The sequence below is a fragment of the Oreochromis niloticus genome, linkage group LG13, assembly GCF_001858045.2.
Source record: "Oreochromis niloticus isolate F11D_XX linkage group LG13, O_niloticus_UMD_NMBU, whole genome shotgun sequence".
Classification (NCBI taxonomy): Eukaryota; Metazoa; Chordata; class Actinopteri; order Cichliformes; family Cichlidae; genus Oreochromis; species Oreochromis niloticus.
The window spans coordinates 7,564,070-7,584,783 of NC_031978.2; the positions used below are offsets into that span (position 1 = coordinate 7,564,070).

Consider the following 20,714-nt stretch of genomic DNA (forward strand, 5'->3'; position numbering starts at 1 on the left):
ATTTTAAAGTCACTCAAACAGGAAGCTGATTTAGCGAAGCCAGGATTGGCGGGTGATTGTGATGCTTTGTGCTAAAACCAATAGGAAGCCACCTTATTTCTGTAACCAAGCCCAAGAAAGTAGCAGGTAAACAGAGGGCAGATACATGCTGCTGTCTCTGTTTGCTGCTGGGATTTAAGGACTAGAGTTACTCATCGTATTAACACCTAAAAGAGTATTTAAGAGAAAGAACAGCAAAATGAATTTTCGAGGTGGGAAAGTACGAGAAAAATTAGTATGAAAATGTCAGCTTGATTATCTGAGAGACCAGTGAGATTTCAGGCAGCTCAAACAGCATCACGAGTCATCTCTTTAATACAGTGGTCCCTTGTTTATCGCGGTAGTTATGTTCTAAAAATAACCTGTGATACGTGAAAACCGCAAAGTACAGTTACAATTAATTTACAATTATTGTAGATGTTTTAAGGCTGTAAAACCCCTCACTAAACACTTTATACACTTTTCTCATACAGGCATGAACATTTTCACACTTTTCTGCAACATTAATTGGAAGATGTAGAACAGGAAATTCTCATAGTTTTGAAAACTGAGTTTAGGAAGCCTGTTGAGGATGTCAGCAAATGATTTAAGGCTACACAGTAAAAAAAAACATCAACCACAGTTATATAACCTTTATTGAGTCGGCTGTTACCTTTTTTACTTTTTGCTATTAGTTAGAACTAAAGAAGTAAAATTGAAGCAAGATCCTCCCCTGATCTTATATCATAAACTCTGGATGAACTACACATACAGTGGTGCATTCTGTTTTCAATATATTTTAGGCCTTTTAAGCCTTTACTTTGATTGGACATTGGAGAGGAGACGGACCAGAGGGAAGTAAACCCTTTGATAACTGTTCCTCGTTACTTCTCCCTCAATAAGTAATTTAACTTTCAAGTCATCCAATGGAGGCATTTATGAGCCCAGAAATTCATTAAATTTGTGTGTCATAGAAATGTTTTTTCCCAGGAAAGGGTGTGGCATGGTTGTTTGTTTTTTGTTTTTGTTTTTTTTAACATTATAGACTTTGATTTTATTGTGAATGTCCATTCCTGAAGTATTTGTCGATTGAGAACCAGAGCAGACCAGCAGGCTGTAGACAAACGTGCTGTTTTCAGGGATAGTTGGACAGTTTGTAGCACAGTTTTCTCACTGGTGCTGATCTCTGTTTGCATTTTTAGGCACTTTCAAACCACCAAGTATGGCATAAAGAGAAGGTGTAAATGTGGTGCTATAACTCCTTTAAACCAAAATATGACTAAAAACCATAGTTAATGACATGAGAGCATATTGTAATATCTCTCATAGATGAAGGAAGCAGGAGCACTGATAAAGTTTTCCACTTTATCATGTTTTTGTTTTTAAAATACCATGGCTATGTAAGAGTTAAACATCCTTCTGGATCGCCTTGGTGTTGCCTTGATGCGAGCGCTGTCCTCACATTTTAAAATGTTTAATTGGGCTTTTGTGTATAACACTTCATAAATAAATTTGCCTCAATTTGTCTTGACATAAGGTTTTTAAGTGGCTGGTGGAAGCTGACAGACTAATAGACAAAACAAAGTGAGAACAGACTAATTGCTGACATTGTTTTTGAAAGTCAATAATCTGAAGCTAAACTAACAACTCCCCGTCTACACGCCGTTTCCCACCCACACCCGTCTCTATTAGCCCTCCTCGCACTGCACACCCTGCTTGACTATCTCCCCCCGTTTCAAGCAGTGGAACATGTTTGCTCTAATTGTCGACTTTATTACACGTTTCGCCGTCTTATTAACGTCGCTGCAACGTCAATCTTAGCCCGAGTCGGTTTCTTTTCCACTCGGCTTGGCATATTTGGGGGGCTTGGTAATAAAGCATTTCTGCATGCTGTTTTTGATAGCGGGAGAAGCGAGCGTGTGCCTTTCTAACACATGTTCACTTTGAAAACAATAGCGTTTTTTTGCATTTTGCATAATCTGAATATATTTTCTGGCTCGAGGTTTTGCTGAAAGTCAAGTTAATTGCCTCCTTTTTGTCTCTCTCATGAGTGAGGGAGTGAATGAATGAGTGTGTGCGCCTGTGTGTGTGTGTATTTTCAGAGGGCTTCATGCAAAAAATCACAATGTAGCTAACATATCAACTTCTACCAGATTTATCTCACGGCCTGTCAGTTGGTGTGTTCACTTACAGTGCTGTAGTTTTGTGTGCATGTGTGTTTTTGGTCACAATAATCACAGAGCTGCCCTGAAATCCTGAAACGACTGCCTAATAAAAGGTTGAGAGCAGATCTAAGTGACTGGTAGAGTCTGACAGAATAATAGACGAGATTTGAAGAGGCAGCAGACTAATTGCTGCCATTGCCAGTAATTTAAAATTAAACAATCAGCTCTGTATCTAAGTATGCTTTTGGTTTGTTTTAGCTTTTGTGCACCAGCTGTTATTTCAATCTGAACTCTTTGTGCGTCTTTTCGAGCCGCATGTGTTCGTCAGTTGGGTTATCTATCTCTCCACATGTCCTGCCTTGTAAATAAAATCATCAGCTCACTAGGCTATGATTGCATTTCTTTCCTTACTTCACGGTTAGCTTTATTAATTGCATGATTTGTGTGTTGAAGCAGTTTTGACTGAAAATATGTCCCTTTGTTTACCTTGTTTGGTGATGCCATTAACTGCAAATTAAGAGTCGACACAGAAATAGAAACAACTGTTGATGGTCTTTGTCTTCGTGAGTCAGTAGGCAATACTTGACCAAGCTAAACGCTGACTTTCCCTGTGTCTGACAGAATAATGCAGAGGAGTTGAGAGCTGAGAGGCTGCGCAGAGCCACGGAGAGGTTGCGAAACCCAGTCGTCTTCAACAAGGACTCTGCAGTCAGGAAAACACAGCTCAAGTCCTTCAGCCAGTATGTGGAGAGCAGACCAGGTGGGGGAACGTTACAGCACAAGCACACAAACACAATGTATGCACTGTTTACCCAAGGAGGTATGTTTGCATACGGAGACACTTGATTCACACACAGCAATTAACTGTTGAGGACGTCCACGGACATTTTGAGGAGCAGTAACTCGACTCCTCAAAAGGCTACAAGGATTCGCTTGTTCAGAGTAACATTCGAAAGCAGGCTTGTTTATAGCTGGTGTTTTTTCTCAGTAACTATAAGATATTTTGCTGCATAATTTAACTGAGTCATCTGTAAATGTCAGAAAATATCTTATATAAAGAAAGTAAGAAGACTGCTATATACAATATAATATGTAATACAGATAATACTTGATACAGCTCAAATGACTGACTAAGAGGAAGATTTGAGGCCTTTCCAAGCAGGATACATACATCTGTCATGATGTGTTCACACCAATCATGAAGATCCATGTAGCTGTGTTTTTTGAAAACCCACAAATACTGTCCCATAACAGCCAATGAGAGAAGGAGAAGTACACATTATGGTCTTATGACTTCACTTTTCTCTACTCCAGTCCCTCTACTGTTTGTACACTGTTGAAAGTTGAATCATACAAATCCAGCTGCTGTCAAATGGCAGTGAACTTTCTGATTGTGGTGTCAGGAGAAGCTGCAGCTCATAAGCTTTAACAACACACCAGAACTTTATTTTGCATTTGGTAAATGCAGCTGAAGCTTTAAAAATAGTAAAGAAACCTCTTGTATGAATATCGAACAATTAAAGTCATGATTTTTTTTATTTCCCCTCATACATATATTGTTAATAGTGGTCATTGGCTATGTTAGCCAACCTTCTATTTGCGAGGGACAGTCAGGAGAAGGCTACTTTAAAGTGAGGATACCCTTAAACAGAAATGAAGCTAAAAGAGAGATAGGATGAACTGAGGGGTAGCACTAGTCCAAATAAAAAGATAAATAAGGATTATTTTGACCAGTGACTCATGCAAAGGTACTGTAGAATAAAAATCTGAAGACTGAAATGACATTAGGTGGATTTCTCACCTGTTAATGTATCTGACTTCATTCTTCCAGAGATGAAAAGACAGAAGTCTGTTCCTGAGGATCAGAAGAAGGCTGAGGAGGACAGAGGTTCACCCACAGAGGTTGATGTTCGCAGACCGTTTGAAGAGGAGGTTTGTTCATACTTTCTGTAGTGTATACAGTTTTGTCCCATCTGCCACAATAGACTAGTGTGTGAGTGTGATGGTTGCTCTCATCAGCTGTTCCTTTACTCTGTATCCAAAAAAGAAGGAGCTGGGGGTCAGATGTGAAGTGGTTGATTGACCCCCCCGATTTCCTGTATGTCACCTTACTAGTTTAAGTTGCCGCCCCACTTTAACCTTGTCCACTCCTATACCCTCACACACACAATAGTGGCGTCTCTTTAACTCACACACATCTAAGTATTGATTTATCAGGCTGCCATTTTAATTATAACAATGGTAGATATCAGCTCTGTCTTTGCACAGAAGTGTGCCTTTGCGTCCTTCAAGTGTTCACACACAGTTCACACTGTCTTCCAGGCAGTGCGCACAAAGAATGTGTTTATAAGAATGTTATTATGTGTGTGCGTATGTGTGTGCGTGCCACCAGAGACCACGGGGTGAATCTCTTCCCAAGCAGCCCTCTCCTACCCTCGACCCTGCACCCTCCACCCCAGTCCCATCCACATAGACACACAAATGCACACACACAGCACCCTCCTCCCAGCGCCTGGGCCCCAGGGTTAATGGGTGTTCAACCTTTCCATTATCCCGATCAGCCAAGAATTACCTGCTGAATGATGTTTGCATTAATATAATATATATGGTAATTTCCCTCCTCTTAATTACGGCTGGGCCGAGCGCGGCAAGGGGAGTGGGCTGATCATGTGTAAAATTGATTTGCCAAGGAAAAATATGGTGATAGAGCGAGAGCGCGCACAGAAGAGGAGGAGGGAAAGGCTGTTGGGAATCAGCACACACACACACACACACTTGCACAAATCACACGTGTGCAGAGCCGCACAGATGCACACACTCGCATGCTGGAAGGAGTACAGGAAAAAGTGCTGGCCTGGGTGGAATGGAAAAAAGAAAAAAAACTTTCTCTCCTGCTCTCTAGTTCTTCTTCCCATTAAGAAAAATGAAGTGCATCAGCAGTAAAATAGAGATATTTTTTCGGATGCATCCTCAGTAGTGAATTTGAATAAACATTTTTTCCTCACTCAGAGGAGTTTCTCTGAAGAATAGCAAACAGCCTGGAGACAGAGGTGAAGAGAGGTCAGTAATGGAGTGTGTATTAAGTGTCTGGTTATAGAGCGAGGTGTGTGTGTGTATAGAGTGGCTGATGTTGCTCTGTGTATTAGAAGTCATGTGAGCTTGAAGAAAGCTGAATCGAAGGTTTAGTTTAAGGTACTACTAGGACTCCTCTTCAAAAATATTCATGTGGAGTCTACATGTAAATGTTTTTTGCAAACAAATATGGATACGCAGACATCCTAAAGCAAAAGTACATTGACTTCAAAGTGCTGAAAGCTAAATGGTAGTTTTAATGACTTGCACAGTTTTGGAAGTTTAACAAAGCCTCTGCACCCCACTGATGCTCATAGTGACACAATCATAAGTTGGCCTTTGGAAAGGGAAGGTTCAGGGAGTGATTCTTGGATTAGCAGGACTGTAAAGGTATTTTCTCTGTCTTTGAATCTGTTTGTTGTTCTTTATTTCTGCTTTGTTTCAGGATAACTACTTAATCTTGTTTATGAAGATAACTGACCTCATCGTACATTACACAAGACTTACACACTTATATCGTCCAGTATTCAAATTCAAATCAATAACATAACAAACGGTTATTGAAGAAAACCTCAGTGTTTAGTTTAGTGTTAAAATAAACAATGATACAGTGATAAAATCTTTGATCACAGCAGTATAATCTGGATTTTGAAGATTTTCTCTTAAAATGTGGTTAATGAGCAAAACATAAATACATAACATATCTTCAGAACTTGGCTGTACCTTGCTTCAGAAGCAAGGTACAGCCTGAGCAGGTTGCCAGTCTGTCACAGGGCTAAGACATACAGTTCTTCGTGCTCACAGTCTACCTCACCCTATGGCCATTTTAGAATCAGCAGTTAGCCTAACATCCATGTCTGTGGTCTGTGGGGGGAAGCTAGAGTACCTGGAAAGAACCCACACAGACACAAGGGGAACATGCAACCTCCACACAGAAAGGCCTTAGCCAGCTGGTACAGTGGAGCTCTGTTGCTGTGATGCAGTAGTGTTAACTATCTACAGATTAATGTCTGCTACTGATTTTGGGAAAGCCCCATCTTGTTTGGAAATCTGCTGATGACAACAGGGCCAACACTGGCTGATAAATTGTTGCATGAAAAACAAACAGAATACTGGCACTCTTTAAGAAGTGAGCAAGACGTTTAGTGATGAGTGAGTGCCTGTTTTCTGTTTCCTTTCTAAAGCAGCAGAGGCATGTTTAAGTTGGAGTTTAGCTCATTGCTAAGTTGCAAAAATTTTGACCGTTGGCATGGGAAGATTGAGATCATGATCGCCTGTTGCGTGTTAACTCTTCATTGTCATTGTTAAGATGTAGCTGCTGCTTTTCTTACCAGTTTTTCTTGTAGTTATCAGCTGTTGGTGGTCCGATAGTTTTTAGTTAATCGGCTTCAAATCAGTAACATAACTAATGTTTACTGAAGAAAACTTCAAAGTGTTTAGTGTTAAAATAAAATAATACAGTGGAATGTGGTTAATAAAAGGCTATAAAGTGGTTTTGTAGATGTAGAACTCACAAATGTGGATTAAAGCGGAGATGAAATGAGAGGCAGCAACAGTTGTGATTTTTCTTGTTTGTTTCCTGGGGAAGATTATTGGATGCTGCACACCTGTTCATACTTTTCCCCATTTTTTTTTTCCATCCCTTCATCACCTTTTTACTTCGTCCTTCTCTTCCTCGTTTCTCTCTTCTCCTTATTCCCTCTTATCCCTCTGTCTTTTCTTCCTCTTTGTCTAATATATCTATACCTCCTTCCTCTTCCTTCCTCTAACTATTTTCTCTCTCTCTCTCGCTCTCTCTCTCGGTTGACAGAAGGCGTTCAAAGACACCAGTCAGTATGTGGTTGGGGAGCTGTCTGCACTGGAGAGCGAGCAGAGGCACATAGACGCCCGAGCAGCTCGCGTGGAGAAGAGGCTGCGCTATCTCATGGACACAGGTACCCCAAGCCCAATTACACTGGAAAAACTGTTTTGGCAAATTGAGCGTACACACGCAAACACACATCCATGTACGCTCAGGGTGTGTGTGTGTGTTTGTGTGAGAGAGAATCTTTGAAGCCCCCCCCCCCTCATCGCCCTCCCTCCCTCGTCACCCTCCCTCTTGGTTGAATGTTGCACGACGGAGCGCTGGGTGTATATGAAAGGAGGGGATGGGTGGGGGGTGAGGGATGAGGAGGAGGAGGTGGAGAAGGGAGGGGAAGGGTGGGTGGGGAGGGAGGGGGTGGGGGAGTGTGTCTCGGGGATGGGAGAAGAAGGGAGACCTCTCTGGGCTGGGGTGATAAGGGAGCCCTTCATGGGGGAAACGATAACTGGGTGCGATAGCGGAGCCCCAGCCGAAGTCTCCGCTGCAGCCGTTTGCCAGCCGCGGCCCCAGCCAGCCAGCCAGCATCCACACTATTGAACAGTGCGCTCAGCCATGCACGGCTACACACATACACCCTCCTTCCCCTAGTACATATCTGGCCTTCATTGATATGCTGTATAAGGAAAGACGGGGGTGAGTTAAAGGGAGGAGAGAGGGAGAGGCAAAGAAATGGCAAAAAAAAAAAAAACACGAGGTAACACAACATGAGCACTGACACAGTTCACAAATCCACGACAGACACACACAAATGCTTACACACCCGCGAAAAAAAGCACAAAAAAAAAGCAATCTGGTTTGGCGTACAGAGCCGGATTCGGAAGGTTTTTATTTAAGATTTGGCTGGGGGTAAAGCCTTGTTAAGACATGAGACAGTGTGCTGAGCCAAAAGAGGGGCCTTGGCTCCGTCGAGTCCCTAACTGAAATTGGAGAATAGCATCCTATTTGTGATACTGAACCATCCCATTCCTCACCCAAGAATGCTGCTGGGGGGAAAAAATGGTTCCAGGATGTGTAAAATTTTGATGTCTGTGAATGTTGTGAGAGTGTAGGTACAGTATTTGCTGTAGTAATTTAGAAGCAGCTCTCATGCTCTTTCTGATATATCAGCGTCTAACTTGGTGGATTTAGCCCCCGAAATCCTAAAAAAGCAACACAGGGGAGGATAGAAGAAGGGGTTTTTAGAAAGGAAACTGGGGCGGTGGGATTTGCGCTCACCTTCCCCATCCCATTTGGATCCTGATATGGTGGATATCTCTCCTCTGTTTGTTGTTGTCGCTTTCCTCCTTTTCGCCTCCCTCCCTGCCTCTGTGCCCTCTCCCTCTGTCGGAGCGCATGCCATTGTGTCAATCTGAAGGGCTGTTTTTTTTTTTTTTTCCCCTCCTTCTTCTTCACCCACTGTTAAAGCGGCAACTAGCCAGCAAGACGCCAGGTTATTTACTTTCAAACACCTTCAGCCATAAAGAATTTTCTTTATATAAATATATATACCCGCGGTCCCCTCCTGAAAATATGATTCACTAGAAAAGGGAAGAGGGCGACGACAGGAAGGCGAGGACAAAATAATAAAAGGATATCACGAAGAGAAATTCACCTTGGTCGCTTTTCATCTCCTCCTAACATAAGTGTGGAAGGAAATCGAAAAAATGTGGTCTACACAAGTCGACACACTATCAGGATATATAAGGGTGATATGGTATGTTTTATATACTATAAAACTGACCTTTTTAAGAGTCACGTTTGGTCGCTGATCAAAGATGTGCTAGGATATTTATATATTCATGTTGAAGCAGTCATTATGTAAGGCAGATCTGTACAACACTGGCAATGTGTCGCATCAAACAAGGGAAAAAGTTTCTCACTTCCTGAAAGTGTATTTCTGTTTTCATATCTCATTTTGCAGCACTCATCCGATAGGTTATGGATTGAACCTTTGGGCAAAGTCTGGAGTCTTCAGGCTGAAATTCACCCATGACAGGTGGTCACTAAAGTAACCTTTATCACCTCAGCAACTCAGGTCACCTTTCTATATGCTGTCAGAGATGAGAGATTTTATTTTTTTTCTCAGGACCCAGAATATCAGAAGTTGTGGCTGATTGGCTGTAAGCAGAATATCTACTAGTGATCCGTCACATCTGACTGGTGCTTTATTAGGGATCATAGAAAGACTTTTTACCAACTACCAACCAAATGCTAATTTTTTTGTTTAAATATCATTTGCTTTGCCAGCCGTCCTTTAGTTTTACCCAGTGTGGACTTGCTTGCGTGCATCCACTTACGAGCCAATTTATTAGTCATATCTTGCTCATAATGGGTGGGACACCTTTTTCCTTCGCAACCACGTTAGGGAGTGTGTCCAACAAAGTGTTTTATTCATTGCAGGTAGTTGTTAAGTGAGAACACTCAGTGTATGCACATTGCTGTGTTTATTGGTCAAATGATTGTGTCTCGTGTTTCTCCTAATAACTGGTTCTGAAATCTGCCTCTGTTGTGCGTCAGCGTCACCCTGTGCACCTGCCCATGTGGTTTACACTACACTGGCACTGCACAGACATACATACCAAGTGTCATCACACCCAACAGGCATCTCTACTTTAATGTAACAACCTTGTTCTGTGACGTGATGCTGATTTGCCACACTCGTGATCTGCTGTTCAAAACTACAATTTTGGTGAAGGGAATGGACTGAGCATGTAGCCTTCTTTTTTGATAACACTCTGCTTCACAAATAACCAACACTTCTCTTCTCGCTTTGAGTGAAGCTGTCATCACCTTCAGAACTCCTTTTTCAAAAAACAAAACAGAAACACAAAGAAATAAAAGCCTCATACACACACTCCACTGTCAGCTTTAATTTCAGATATCCTAATCCAGACTAAAACGATGTTTATGGAACATTAACAGATGTGAGCCAGCAGCCAAGCTTCTGTGGAAAGGTCAGCTTTCTTAGGAGGTCTGAACAGAAATACTGTTTTTTTTTGCCACGGTCTTTCAGTGTTTTAATCGAGCTTAAGTTCAGTTGTGATCTCAGCAAAAGATTAGATAATAAACTACACAAATGAAGATTTTTAACAGAAGGGCAACGCGGGTCAGAACGCAGAAGAGGTGCACTGACAGGTCATCACAAAGATGAGTAGTTTTCACACTTGTACTGCAACCTAAAACTTTTTTGGACTTGCAGGCGTGTTGCAGCTCGTTCTCCAAAACTAAAAACCTTAGCATTAGCACATAACTTCACTCCTTGGGATATGTTAAGGTTTTACCTCTAAAATAAACAACCTAAACCTAACTCTGACATTATTGTGATCATTGTTGTGATCATTGCTGTCATGCTGATGAATAGCAGTGACGCTATGCTTTGTGTCACCTTCCCATTTTTATAACCTTATGTGCAGTCAGGCTAGAGATGGAGGAGCAGAAAGACTCTGTGATGGCAGAGAGGGAGAGTTGGACGTTCTGAAAACGCTCTCTGATCACCGTGTTTCCTATTACGACTTCTTCTTTTCCCATTGCAGTGCCAAAGCTGCGTTTTTGCTTTGATAGGCACTCTGTGGTGAAAAAGCCGTAGTGAAGTGTTGGCTACCTATTTTATATTGACAGCCTAACCTTCCACCCTTCTAAGCTTCTGTTTATAGGATAGGAGAGCTTTAGCTTTGAATATGGTCTGAAGCCGTGCACAAATGGACTTGATTGACTCAGAGTTAACCATCAGTTAAATAATGCATATGTGAGTAGCTTATACGCAGACCAGCAAGCAGTTAGTTCAGACTCCTCTCAGTAGACTCTTTGAGAGGGGATGTGCAGAGTAATCAGAGCAGTGAATCTGATCATATGATTCAGACCTCTCGAGGTAAGTTTGGGTGAGCTCAGTGTGCAGTGGTGCTGTGGTAACGCTGAGCGCCGCAGGAGTGACGGGCAGATGTGAACAGACAGACCGACTGACCCATGACTGATTGTTCATCTCTCTGCTCCAGCAGCAGAAAGCCTGGGAACATCCTCTGTGCTCTGCTGGTCCACAGTATGCCTTTCTTTGATATCACATGCTTTTGCTTTGTCATTGTCTCTCCCCTTTTATTTTCAAGATTCTCTTTTTCTGTCTGTAAAGAGTTTGTTCTTCTTTTCCACCAGGAATTAGGTCTTTTAATTTTTAGGTAACCAATCTTATCATGTGTTTTTGATAGACTTTCTCACTCTGGGTGTCTTTACATTTTCTGTATTCCTTTTTATCCCTGTGAATCTCAGTTTCTCCAGTCAGCCTCACCCCCCCTCAAAAAAAAAAATCTCCCTTCTTTTCCACACATCTCCCCTCCTCCCCTAGGTTTGGGCACAATGCAGCTTTCTCCTGCATTTTCTATTACGCAGCGGCCCTCCCCAGATGAATCCAAAGTAATTGGGGTGGTTAATTTATTTACTCAGAGGCAGTTCACAGCACATTAAATAATAGAGATAATTGAACAAGAATTGTCAAGTGTCTTCTGATATCAGACACATTACAGGAGGGAGTGTGCATAAAACTCCATTTCTATGCCCCCATTGTTTATGGTAATTAAGTACACAGATTTATTCCTTGGTTGCCTTCCAAGCTTATGGCAAGCGCCATTGTTGTCTTCTATTAATATGTAATCAGTAAATAGTTTAATTTTCTAATCTGCGGTTGGAGAATTCACTTTCTAACAACTCTTAATTACTGCTGGGCTCTAATGAGTCTCGCCATGCCGACGCAGCCAGCCAATCAGAGGCCAGGCCTGGGTCGGGGGGGAATTTGAATTCCTGTGGCACCCCCCCTCGACTAATGAACTTGTTATTCTTGCACCACTGGGAGTACTGTCCTTCACACATGCAACATTAGGAGAACGTTTCACCTCCTGCAGTAGACCAAATATTTATTAGAGTTTATTGATTTCTATTTGAACCGAAGCATATTCATTATTCATGATTTATGCATGGCTGTCTGTGTCATTTAACTTTTGTTAGGGTATCTGGCCACCTTAGAAATGCAAAAGAGCTGGAACACACTGAAAAGCTTCGGCTTGTGATGGTTTCATTGTACGTGTTTAATTTCTGTTAAGATACCATTCATTGTTAGTGTGTTTCTTCTGGTGCATGTAACGCTCCTGACCTTGGCTTTGTTATTTTCCGAAGGTATTGTTGCACAGACAAAAACATATCAAACACTGCTTATTGAAAATTCAGCTTTAGGTATGAAGAAGCATTCAAATGCATCATGTAGCCTTTGCAGAAAATCCCCTGGCCTCTTTTTGAATATATCTCAGCCACCCCCTACCTGGCCCCTGCACCTATTTACACACACCTCCCATTTCAAATAGCTATATAACCAGCAACAATGGATGCAATTATCTAAATAATGGCACTTAGCTGCACCGCAAAGCTGCCCCTCACCTACTGCGCATTTGATAAGAGATAAACAAGCAGAGAGAGGAGAGAATGAGTTTTAGCTCCCCCAGATTAACATACATTTAAAAATTGCACTCCAAGCCGATAAGATTGACACAGGGTTTTTATGGCGCGCGCTCCTTTAATCTGCCTTTGTGTCTGAGAGTCGACGAGAGGAGAATGGCACAAGGAAGGAATCCAGCAAGAGCTTAATGTACTTTACACATGCAGTATCCCCTTTGGTATCTGAGGAAGGGACAGCGTGGACTGTCAATGCCGTCACATCGGAAAAGGCTGCTGGCCGCTTTGACTTGCCGTGTGATTGTGTGGAGGATTGCAGCTGCTTAAATGTCAACCTGTGGCTCTAAATCCCATTTGTCCAAGTTTTATTCATCCATTTGTATTGTTTCAGGAGCTTTTTCATCTACTTGTAAATCATATTAAAAGTAAGAATGCCACCCCGTTAAAGAAATAATTTTGGTTGGAATTTACCAATGATTACATTTCAGATTAATTTCTCCTTTTTAAGCGACGTGTCCTTTTGCTTGTCGTCCCACAGATGCTGTTGTAGCTGCATGTGTAGTTTATATTTCTTTAGCATCAAGTGAGCCGCCTTCTCACTCTCTTTCCCATGCCTGTCGACCTAATCCAGCATTGTGGCAGCATCAGCTTATAGTTTGACTAAAGATTTAAGCTGAGCTACGTGAGTGGCAGAGGGACTCTCACAAGTACGCGTGCACGTCAAGCTCTGCCTTTTCTTGTCGTGGCAACACAAACAGCATGTGCAGCTTTAAGTATATTATCAGGACCGGTTCTTTCACAAACGTATTGCTGAAGAAGCTTAACATTAATTATTGTAACTTTGGGCAGATTACATCCGTGCCCGCCTTGTAAGCGCAGGCAGACTCATCTTGACCTCCTATACGAGAGCTTAAAGACACAAGAATGGCATTTTACCAACTTTAATGGGATAACCAGTCTAATCTTTCAGCACTGAGAGAAGAAAAAGTGTTTAGAGTATAATACCCTCCACAGTTCACACACTGAAAGATGGAGGGAGAGGGAGAGGGTTTAGTGTTGGCTTTAATCAGCGGTCACTTTGTTTTTCAGGTGCTGCTTTTCACGTTTTCCTCTGATTGCTTTTTTTTTTCATTCTTAGATAGACACAACAGTTCTCCACATTCACCTCTCCTCCCAAGCCTAAACACAGGCTATGCTGAAAGCTTGTCCACTGTGTGAATTCTGATTGAGATAGTTGAACGATTGCCACTATTGTTTATCCATAATCACAGACTCGGTTCGTAAGCTAAGCTTGTGGCAACTGAGATAGACACAGCCAAGAGAAGATGTGTTCCTTTCTTTCGAAGCCCGTGGTCTTTTTCTTGTTGTTGTTGTTGTTGTCAGGGTTACGAAAAGAGCACTCGCTTTCAATCGAATGGTTTTGTATTAGACCACAGTGGAATGTGTTTGTGGTCATCTTGAATTCACTTCAGGAGCAAATGCACCGTTCTTCCCTATGGGGCAAGAAAAGAAATCTACGGATCACTCCTTTAAAACCCCATTGCCTTTTTCTTGCCTTTGAGGGAACAAAACAAAGGATTTGAGCTTTTTTTTTCCTTGTTGTTTTGTGTGAAGTGTGTGTGTGTGTGTGTGTGTGTGTGTGTGTGTGTGTGTGACTCTAAGGTTCAACTGGGTCAGAACACAGATTAACACCCCCCCCCCACACACGCACACACACACAGACACACATAGACTCCCTTTCCCGCTCATGCCCTTAATCTCCTCGGCCATTTGAATGTTTGAGCAGCAAAACAATTTAATTACTCAACTTGCAAGGACTGTGCACAAGCGACCAGCGTGGAGCTCCTGTCCTCCTCTCGCCCTCCACTCTCACAGTTCAGCGCAGTGACACCACCCTCACTCCCAGATGTGCGCTGCTCCTTCTTCTTCTCCTCCATTCTCTCCCCTCCCCTCCTCCTTTTCTCCAGCTCGGTGTCAGCCTTTCATACATTCTTTAACAGTGGGGATGAAAGGGGGATTTTTAGGAAGATTAGGGAATGGGATCCTCTAGGCATTGTCTGAGAATCTTCAGATAAAACGAGCCGGGTGGATGGAGTCACCGGGAGGGTGGGAGGAAGGAGGGGATTGGAGTCGAGGGGGGGTGGCTACTTAGTACAGAGACGTGCAAGTTAAATTTGTTTCCAAACTGGAGCAGAAATCATCCTGTGTCATTTAGCTATATTTTCTTTCCTTATAGCTGTTACTCAGAACCAGGTAAAGTTGTGCTCACTGGGCCGGGCAGCCCATCTGTGTTCCCTGCCAGTGATGGCGCCGATTAACATTTTCAGCCACAGGGTGAGTAAGTGAGGATGAGGAGGCCGGGGCGGGGGTCGGTTGTTGGAGAGAATTCGGAGGTGGACAATGGGCGCTTATGATAATCTGCTCTTTATTGGAGCATCCCGCCAACGCTTTCATCAGCTGCCTCTTCGCCTGAGACCCCATGCAGCAGCCGGTCCAAAGCACGCTGCAAGCTGCCAAACACATCGTCACAGACAAGCGAGTGTCGAAATTACACACATGCAAACACCCACAGCTACACAGAGGACAGAAAAATTATCTTTTTAGCCGCACATTGATCCACAAAACCAGATAAAGTCAAAATAGATGATTTTTCAAAAATTATGTTAAATTTATGCGATAAATTTGATTTTATTTGTGTGTGTTGTGAATTTCTCTTAGCTTGTCAGAGTTTAATCCACCGTTTTTCAGCCATCTCTTACTTTACTTACTTGCTTTAACCTCTTCTCAATGATAACCCTGCAATCCACATTTTGGCTAAAGATGTTTATTTTTTCCCTCCATTATAAATTGATTATTATTTAATTTAAAAACTCCAGCCCAATAACATAATTGAATTTCATCGTTGCAGTCAATTAATCAAGGCTTTCTTATGGTAACTGATGTGGTGGCACTCCACAATGCAGGTTAATGACAGAGGTTTGGCCAGTAATTACACCATTCACTTGCTAACACAGCTGCTTGTCATCACCCCCCCTCCCATACACACTCCTCCCCATTTCCCCATTGTAATGAGCACTCCAGGCTACAAATACCAACAGCTGTCTTTCCCAATACATTTCCATTTAAATGTCTATTTAAACACTGCAATTTTGCATCTGTGTATTGAGTCAGAAGCCTTATCAGCCTGGTGTTGGTGTCAGTGTTAATTTAAGGCTATTCCAGATTGAAAGGTGTGTTTATAAACACATTAAAAACAATGTAAAGTTTGAGTATTTATCAAGAAATCGAAAGACTTTATTATTTAGTAGTTTTCAGTTAGTTAAATGTACCTAACTATGGAAAACAGAAGCTGATATCTGAGGGGAAACGGCTGTCGGAGGAGTGGATAAAATGGTTGTGTAACAGGAAGAGATGAGGGAGGAATCGCAACACAGAGATGTAAGAAGGATGACTAATGTTGTTAGCAGAGCCATTACTGGTCCGCAGATTAATTCATTAAGTAAATTCATCGTTCACCTCCCCTCGGCCTCTTGTCACAAGCCGTGTAATATGACACCCCTCAAATTTGTTCTAACATCTACCCCAGGGGGGGTTGAGCTCCCTCCCACCCACCATCCCCACACACACTCACACACACACCCTCCTTCTTCTCTTTGCTAATGGAGCAGGCGGAGCCACTTATGCTAAAAAGGCTGCAGCTGTCTGTCAGCAGGTTGAGGGGGGTCCTCCACTGGGGGTTATCACCACTCTCTCCATCTTACAAACTCTCACTACTTCATTCAAAAAATCCTCCACCTACAGGTGGCTTCACCAGGCTGTGCGTCACGATTAAAGCTGAAAATAGCGACTATTCTTTTAAATGTTCCTTCACAAACTGTTGTTTACTGAGGGGGTAGTATACTTTGTTGTCTGAAAGGAAGATGCCTACACAAAATTATCAAAAGCTTGCTGCTTTTTTTTCATGATAATCTGTGTTAATATTTTAAAAATAAATGTCAGCACAAAAAAAAGAAATCAGAAACAAAACCAAAATGAACAGGAAATTATCCTCTTATATTCATACATGACAATTCATATCAAGGCACCTAATTTATTATTCATATTTATTATTTTAAGTTCAAGTATAGAAAATAAATATTAATAAAATGCTTTTATTCATTCAACGCGTGTAACGAAGCAAACACAGCATACTTAGTATGGATTAAATATTCAACACGCCTATGAAATCCAAAACTTCAAAAAAAGTCCACAAACCTTTTATAGTATAATTCTTTTCTCTTTCAGTATATGGGTTTGTTTCAGGTGGAATATTTGACATCTGGTTTGTTTTTTCCACAGTGCTGTTAGGATTTTCTGCTTTAAAACACTGTGCTTCATTAATATTTGTTCATTTCTGGTCTTTTAGATACAAACCCAGTAGAAATGGCTTTGGGTCTAGTGGAATTTCTACTAAAAGAATAAAGAATTTAATAAAGGTTAAAGAATAAGTTATCATGACTACAGACATCTGTTGACTGCTTTTAGGTCCTAACAGTTTGAAATTAATTGAAAAAAGTAACTTGATATCCAGCCTTATTTTGCTCGCTCTCCTCCAGCTCGATGATTGCTCGGCCAGCCTGAGAATCCCTACAGATTTATGCTGTTTGTCTTAAACTGTCCCAATTAACACCCGTCAACAGGTACCAGCGTTTACACTAGCGCTAAATCAACTCGTGTTTCTCCACCCCTCTAAGCTCCCTAAATGGTTCACACCTCAGTGTGTGTGTAAACACATTCCCGGGAAGCTAAACCACATGGCTTAACCTTAGTTTAGCCCCGCCGAGCCCTGGCTTACCTGCGAGTTTCAACATGATTCGTTTACAGTGCTTTTTAGCTCTGTGGCTGCATGTGGCAGAGAGGAAAGCCTCTGTGTTTTAATGTGAGATGGGAGTGGAAATGAGACTGACGTTTATGTTAATTGTGATTGTCTGTGTTGTAGCAGATGGTTGCTATGAGATTAAAACTGGACAAAAGACAGTGCAGTTGAATGCACATATCTCTAAATAATACAGTATAACCTGTTTACTGGTCAAACACCTGTTTAGATATAATTTTTAGCTACATTAGCACGATCACATTGGTTTCAGACTTGATTATTGACAAGTTTGGTTAAGGGGAAATTTAGGTTCATTCTAGACCTTTTTTAGGCTGTATATTTTATTAAAAAGTCAAGAAACGTCTTTTTTTTTATCCCATGTTTGACTGTAATCAGTGTTGGGTTAATAATGCTAAGCAGAAGTGACGTACCGTATAAGTATTTTTCAGGTTTGGCTTAAATCAATCATGTTTGAGCCTTTAATGTCTGGGTTTAGTGTCCTGGCAGCAGCAAAAACAAACAAGGTTGCACATTTCAGCTTAACATATTTACCATCATGAGTAGGATCCAGCTAGATGGCATTGTAGACCCCCTCCACGAGTCTCCGTCAGGCTGTACTGATGATGTAACCCCCGCCCCCCCAATTCCTCACAGCCTGACCACACTCAAGCAGAGCAGTCAGAAGAAAAAACGAACCGAGGGCCTAACAAATACATGAAGGTTTGGTTTAACTAAATCCCACAGATAATGGCTACTGTGTCAAAGACTAAAGATAGCGGGGAGGGGTGGTGGTGGTGGTGGATGGAGGGGGAGATTACTCTGGCGTTTTGCATCAGTTGCTTTCTGCTGGGTGGCCCTGCTTGTCAAGAAAAAGAAGGGAGAGACGGATGGAAAAGGAGAAGGAGAGAAAAGCATTTAACGCGGCACATTGAGAAGAAGAGGGCTCTTAATGCCATCAAAGCAAGGGGAGAAATCAGCCATTAATTTATTCTGGCCCTCACACACACTCATGCATGCATGCAGGCAGGCATACACAGCACGCACACACACACAAACACACCATGTACACTCCTTCTGTTGTTTGAGAATTTCTGTAACATCTGGTCCACGCCAGTCCTGCAAACCCACCGAGAACAAGGCTGACAAAATGTTTCCACCGTGGTCCCCATTGTGTGTGTGTGTGTGTGTGTGCGTGCGTGCGTGCGTGCGTGCGTGCGTGCGTGTGCGTGCGTGTGTGTGTGGATATGTATGTGTGTGCACTCCTTAAATGATTTTTGTGTGGATTGAATTATAGCCCTGACGTGAGGAGAAATTTTTCACCCTAAGATTCAGCAGGAGGGGCAGATGACTGGGCTATTCATTGGCTGATAAGAACTGATGGAGAGGTTAATAAGCTACACACCCAGGTCATCACAGGCTTTTTACTGGGCTACAGAGGAGAAAGGAGGACGACGATGATGATGTGTGCGTGCGTGTGTGTGTGTGTGTGTGTGTGTGGATTGTCAGGATGGATGGTGTACATCTCTTGAGAATCTGTACGTTTAACCTACCTTTAAAGGGCCCTCAAACTTCAGTCTATCAGACCGAATTACCAAATATTTGACTTTATGCACGCAGGAAAGCGTGTGCACGCGAGCGTCTATGTGTAAGATTCTTCCATGTATAAATGCACACTGATGTAAAGTGCTCATTAAAGTGTCCTCCTGCTGGAACGGTGCAGTTCACTGACTGAAGTGACTGCAGTTGTTTGGCAGCGGAGCCAGACTGAGCAGTGACTTGTTGCCTTTTGCGTCATCTCACCATCAAGCATCAGGAGCACAAGCAAATACTGTAGCTGGAAACTATAACTTTGAAGCAATATATGATTTATGTTTTGATTTAATGATGAAATACTTATTTTAAACATTTGAAAAGAAATGCTTTAATTTTGAGTTCAGAAATGTAACATTACTTAACACATCTCTGTGACATCACTTTGCTCCTCTTGCTCTTATTCACGCACTCTTAGGCTCAATAGTCAGTTGCAGTCAAAACAATTAACCACTGAGCTCATATAGCCTTGTATCCTTCAGGTGACAAAGCAACTAAAATTAGTTTGTTTATGATCCTTAGGTTTTCTTAAAGGCTCTCTCTGAGTTTACCTCTACCTTTAAAGTTGCCTTTACTTGCCACAAATGCTACAAAGTGTCCTCGTGTGATTAGTCGTGTTTTTTAATCACACAAGGACTTGACCCACCTCATCTCCCTCAGTTGATCTGTTTCATCATCACGGAGTCTTTGCCTCAAGGCTTCTGCAGCAATAAATATTTATACTCTACAAGTGTTAGTCATGATTCTCTGCAGGATATTTCATTGTAGTCATTAGAACGTATCAAAATTTCTTTGCTGCAGCGGTGGGTCCGTTCGTTGTTACAGTTAATAATATTAAATAACTCTTGAATCTCATTTTTTTCTCCCTATAATCTGTCACCTTTATGAAATATATTGCACTATAATTTTAGAAAAAACACCTTTATAAAGAGCTTTACAATGACACAATTTTTTAACAAACTCAGTGAAATTTTTACTAATTGTTATTTCAAAGGTTATTACTAAATTTATCTTTTTTTTTCTTCAAGCGGTGACACCAAAAGGCAGTGAAAAAATACTAATTGAAGCCTTTTTTTGATAAATTGAACTTAAAATATACTGAAATTGTGGAACTGGAAAATGTTTTGCTGAATTATAGACAGGTGTGTTTGGTCTTGTATTGGTTCAAATACAAGAGCAGGTCGTTCACTAATCAGAAGGTTGGTTTTTCGATCCCTGACTCCTTTAGTCTACATGTTGAAGTATCATCAGGAATGTGTGTAAGTGAGTGAATATGGCTTGTAGTAAGAAAGCTCTTTGAGTGCTCTAATTGTGTGGAAAGATGCTGTGTGCATACAGTCTATTTACCATTTACTTACGCATCACTCATATTCTTTAAATTGATCTTAAAAGAGACCTTCAGTACTACCTGCAGTACTCAAAAACATCTTTAGTTTATTAGTGTAAAGCACAAGCTTAAACTAATACACTTATACCTTTTCTGTATGTTTTAATGGCAGGTCAAGCACTGCTGTTATTCCAAACCTAGCTCAGCCTAGTTTTATTTCCCACAATTCCCTTGTGTAACCTGAGGCTAGAGGAAAGCACCCCCCACTAAGATGAAGACAAAACACTCAGGAAAAAAAACCCCAGACTAATCTGTGTTTCTCTCCCCCAACCTCTTTCCTCTCTCACTGTGCTGTGGATACTCAAAAATACACCTCTGTGACGTTTAAACTGAAACCACAGTACAAGTGTTTTT

At 41.7% G+C, this 20,714-nt stretch overlaps 1 protein-coding gene across 6 annotated transcripts in view; it reads left to right on the plus strand.

Moving 5' to 3' along the window:
• Positions 1-20,714, plus strand: part of ehbp1 (EH domain binding protein 1) — a 159,240-nt gene that overhangs the window by 119,455 nt on the left and 19,071 nt on the right. For all 6 annotated transcript variants that reach the window (XM_019366884.2, XM_025897774.1, XM_003438236.5 and 3 more), the window contains 3 exons: positions 2,805-2,943; positions 4,015-4,115; positions 7,066-7,189. In XM_019366884.2, the coding sequence (XP_019222429.1) occupies positions 2,805-2,943; positions 4,015-4,115; positions 7,066-7,189 (364 nt within the window). The remainder of the gene's footprint in view (positions 1-2,804; positions 2,944-4,014; positions 4,116-7,065; positions 7,190-20,714) is intronic.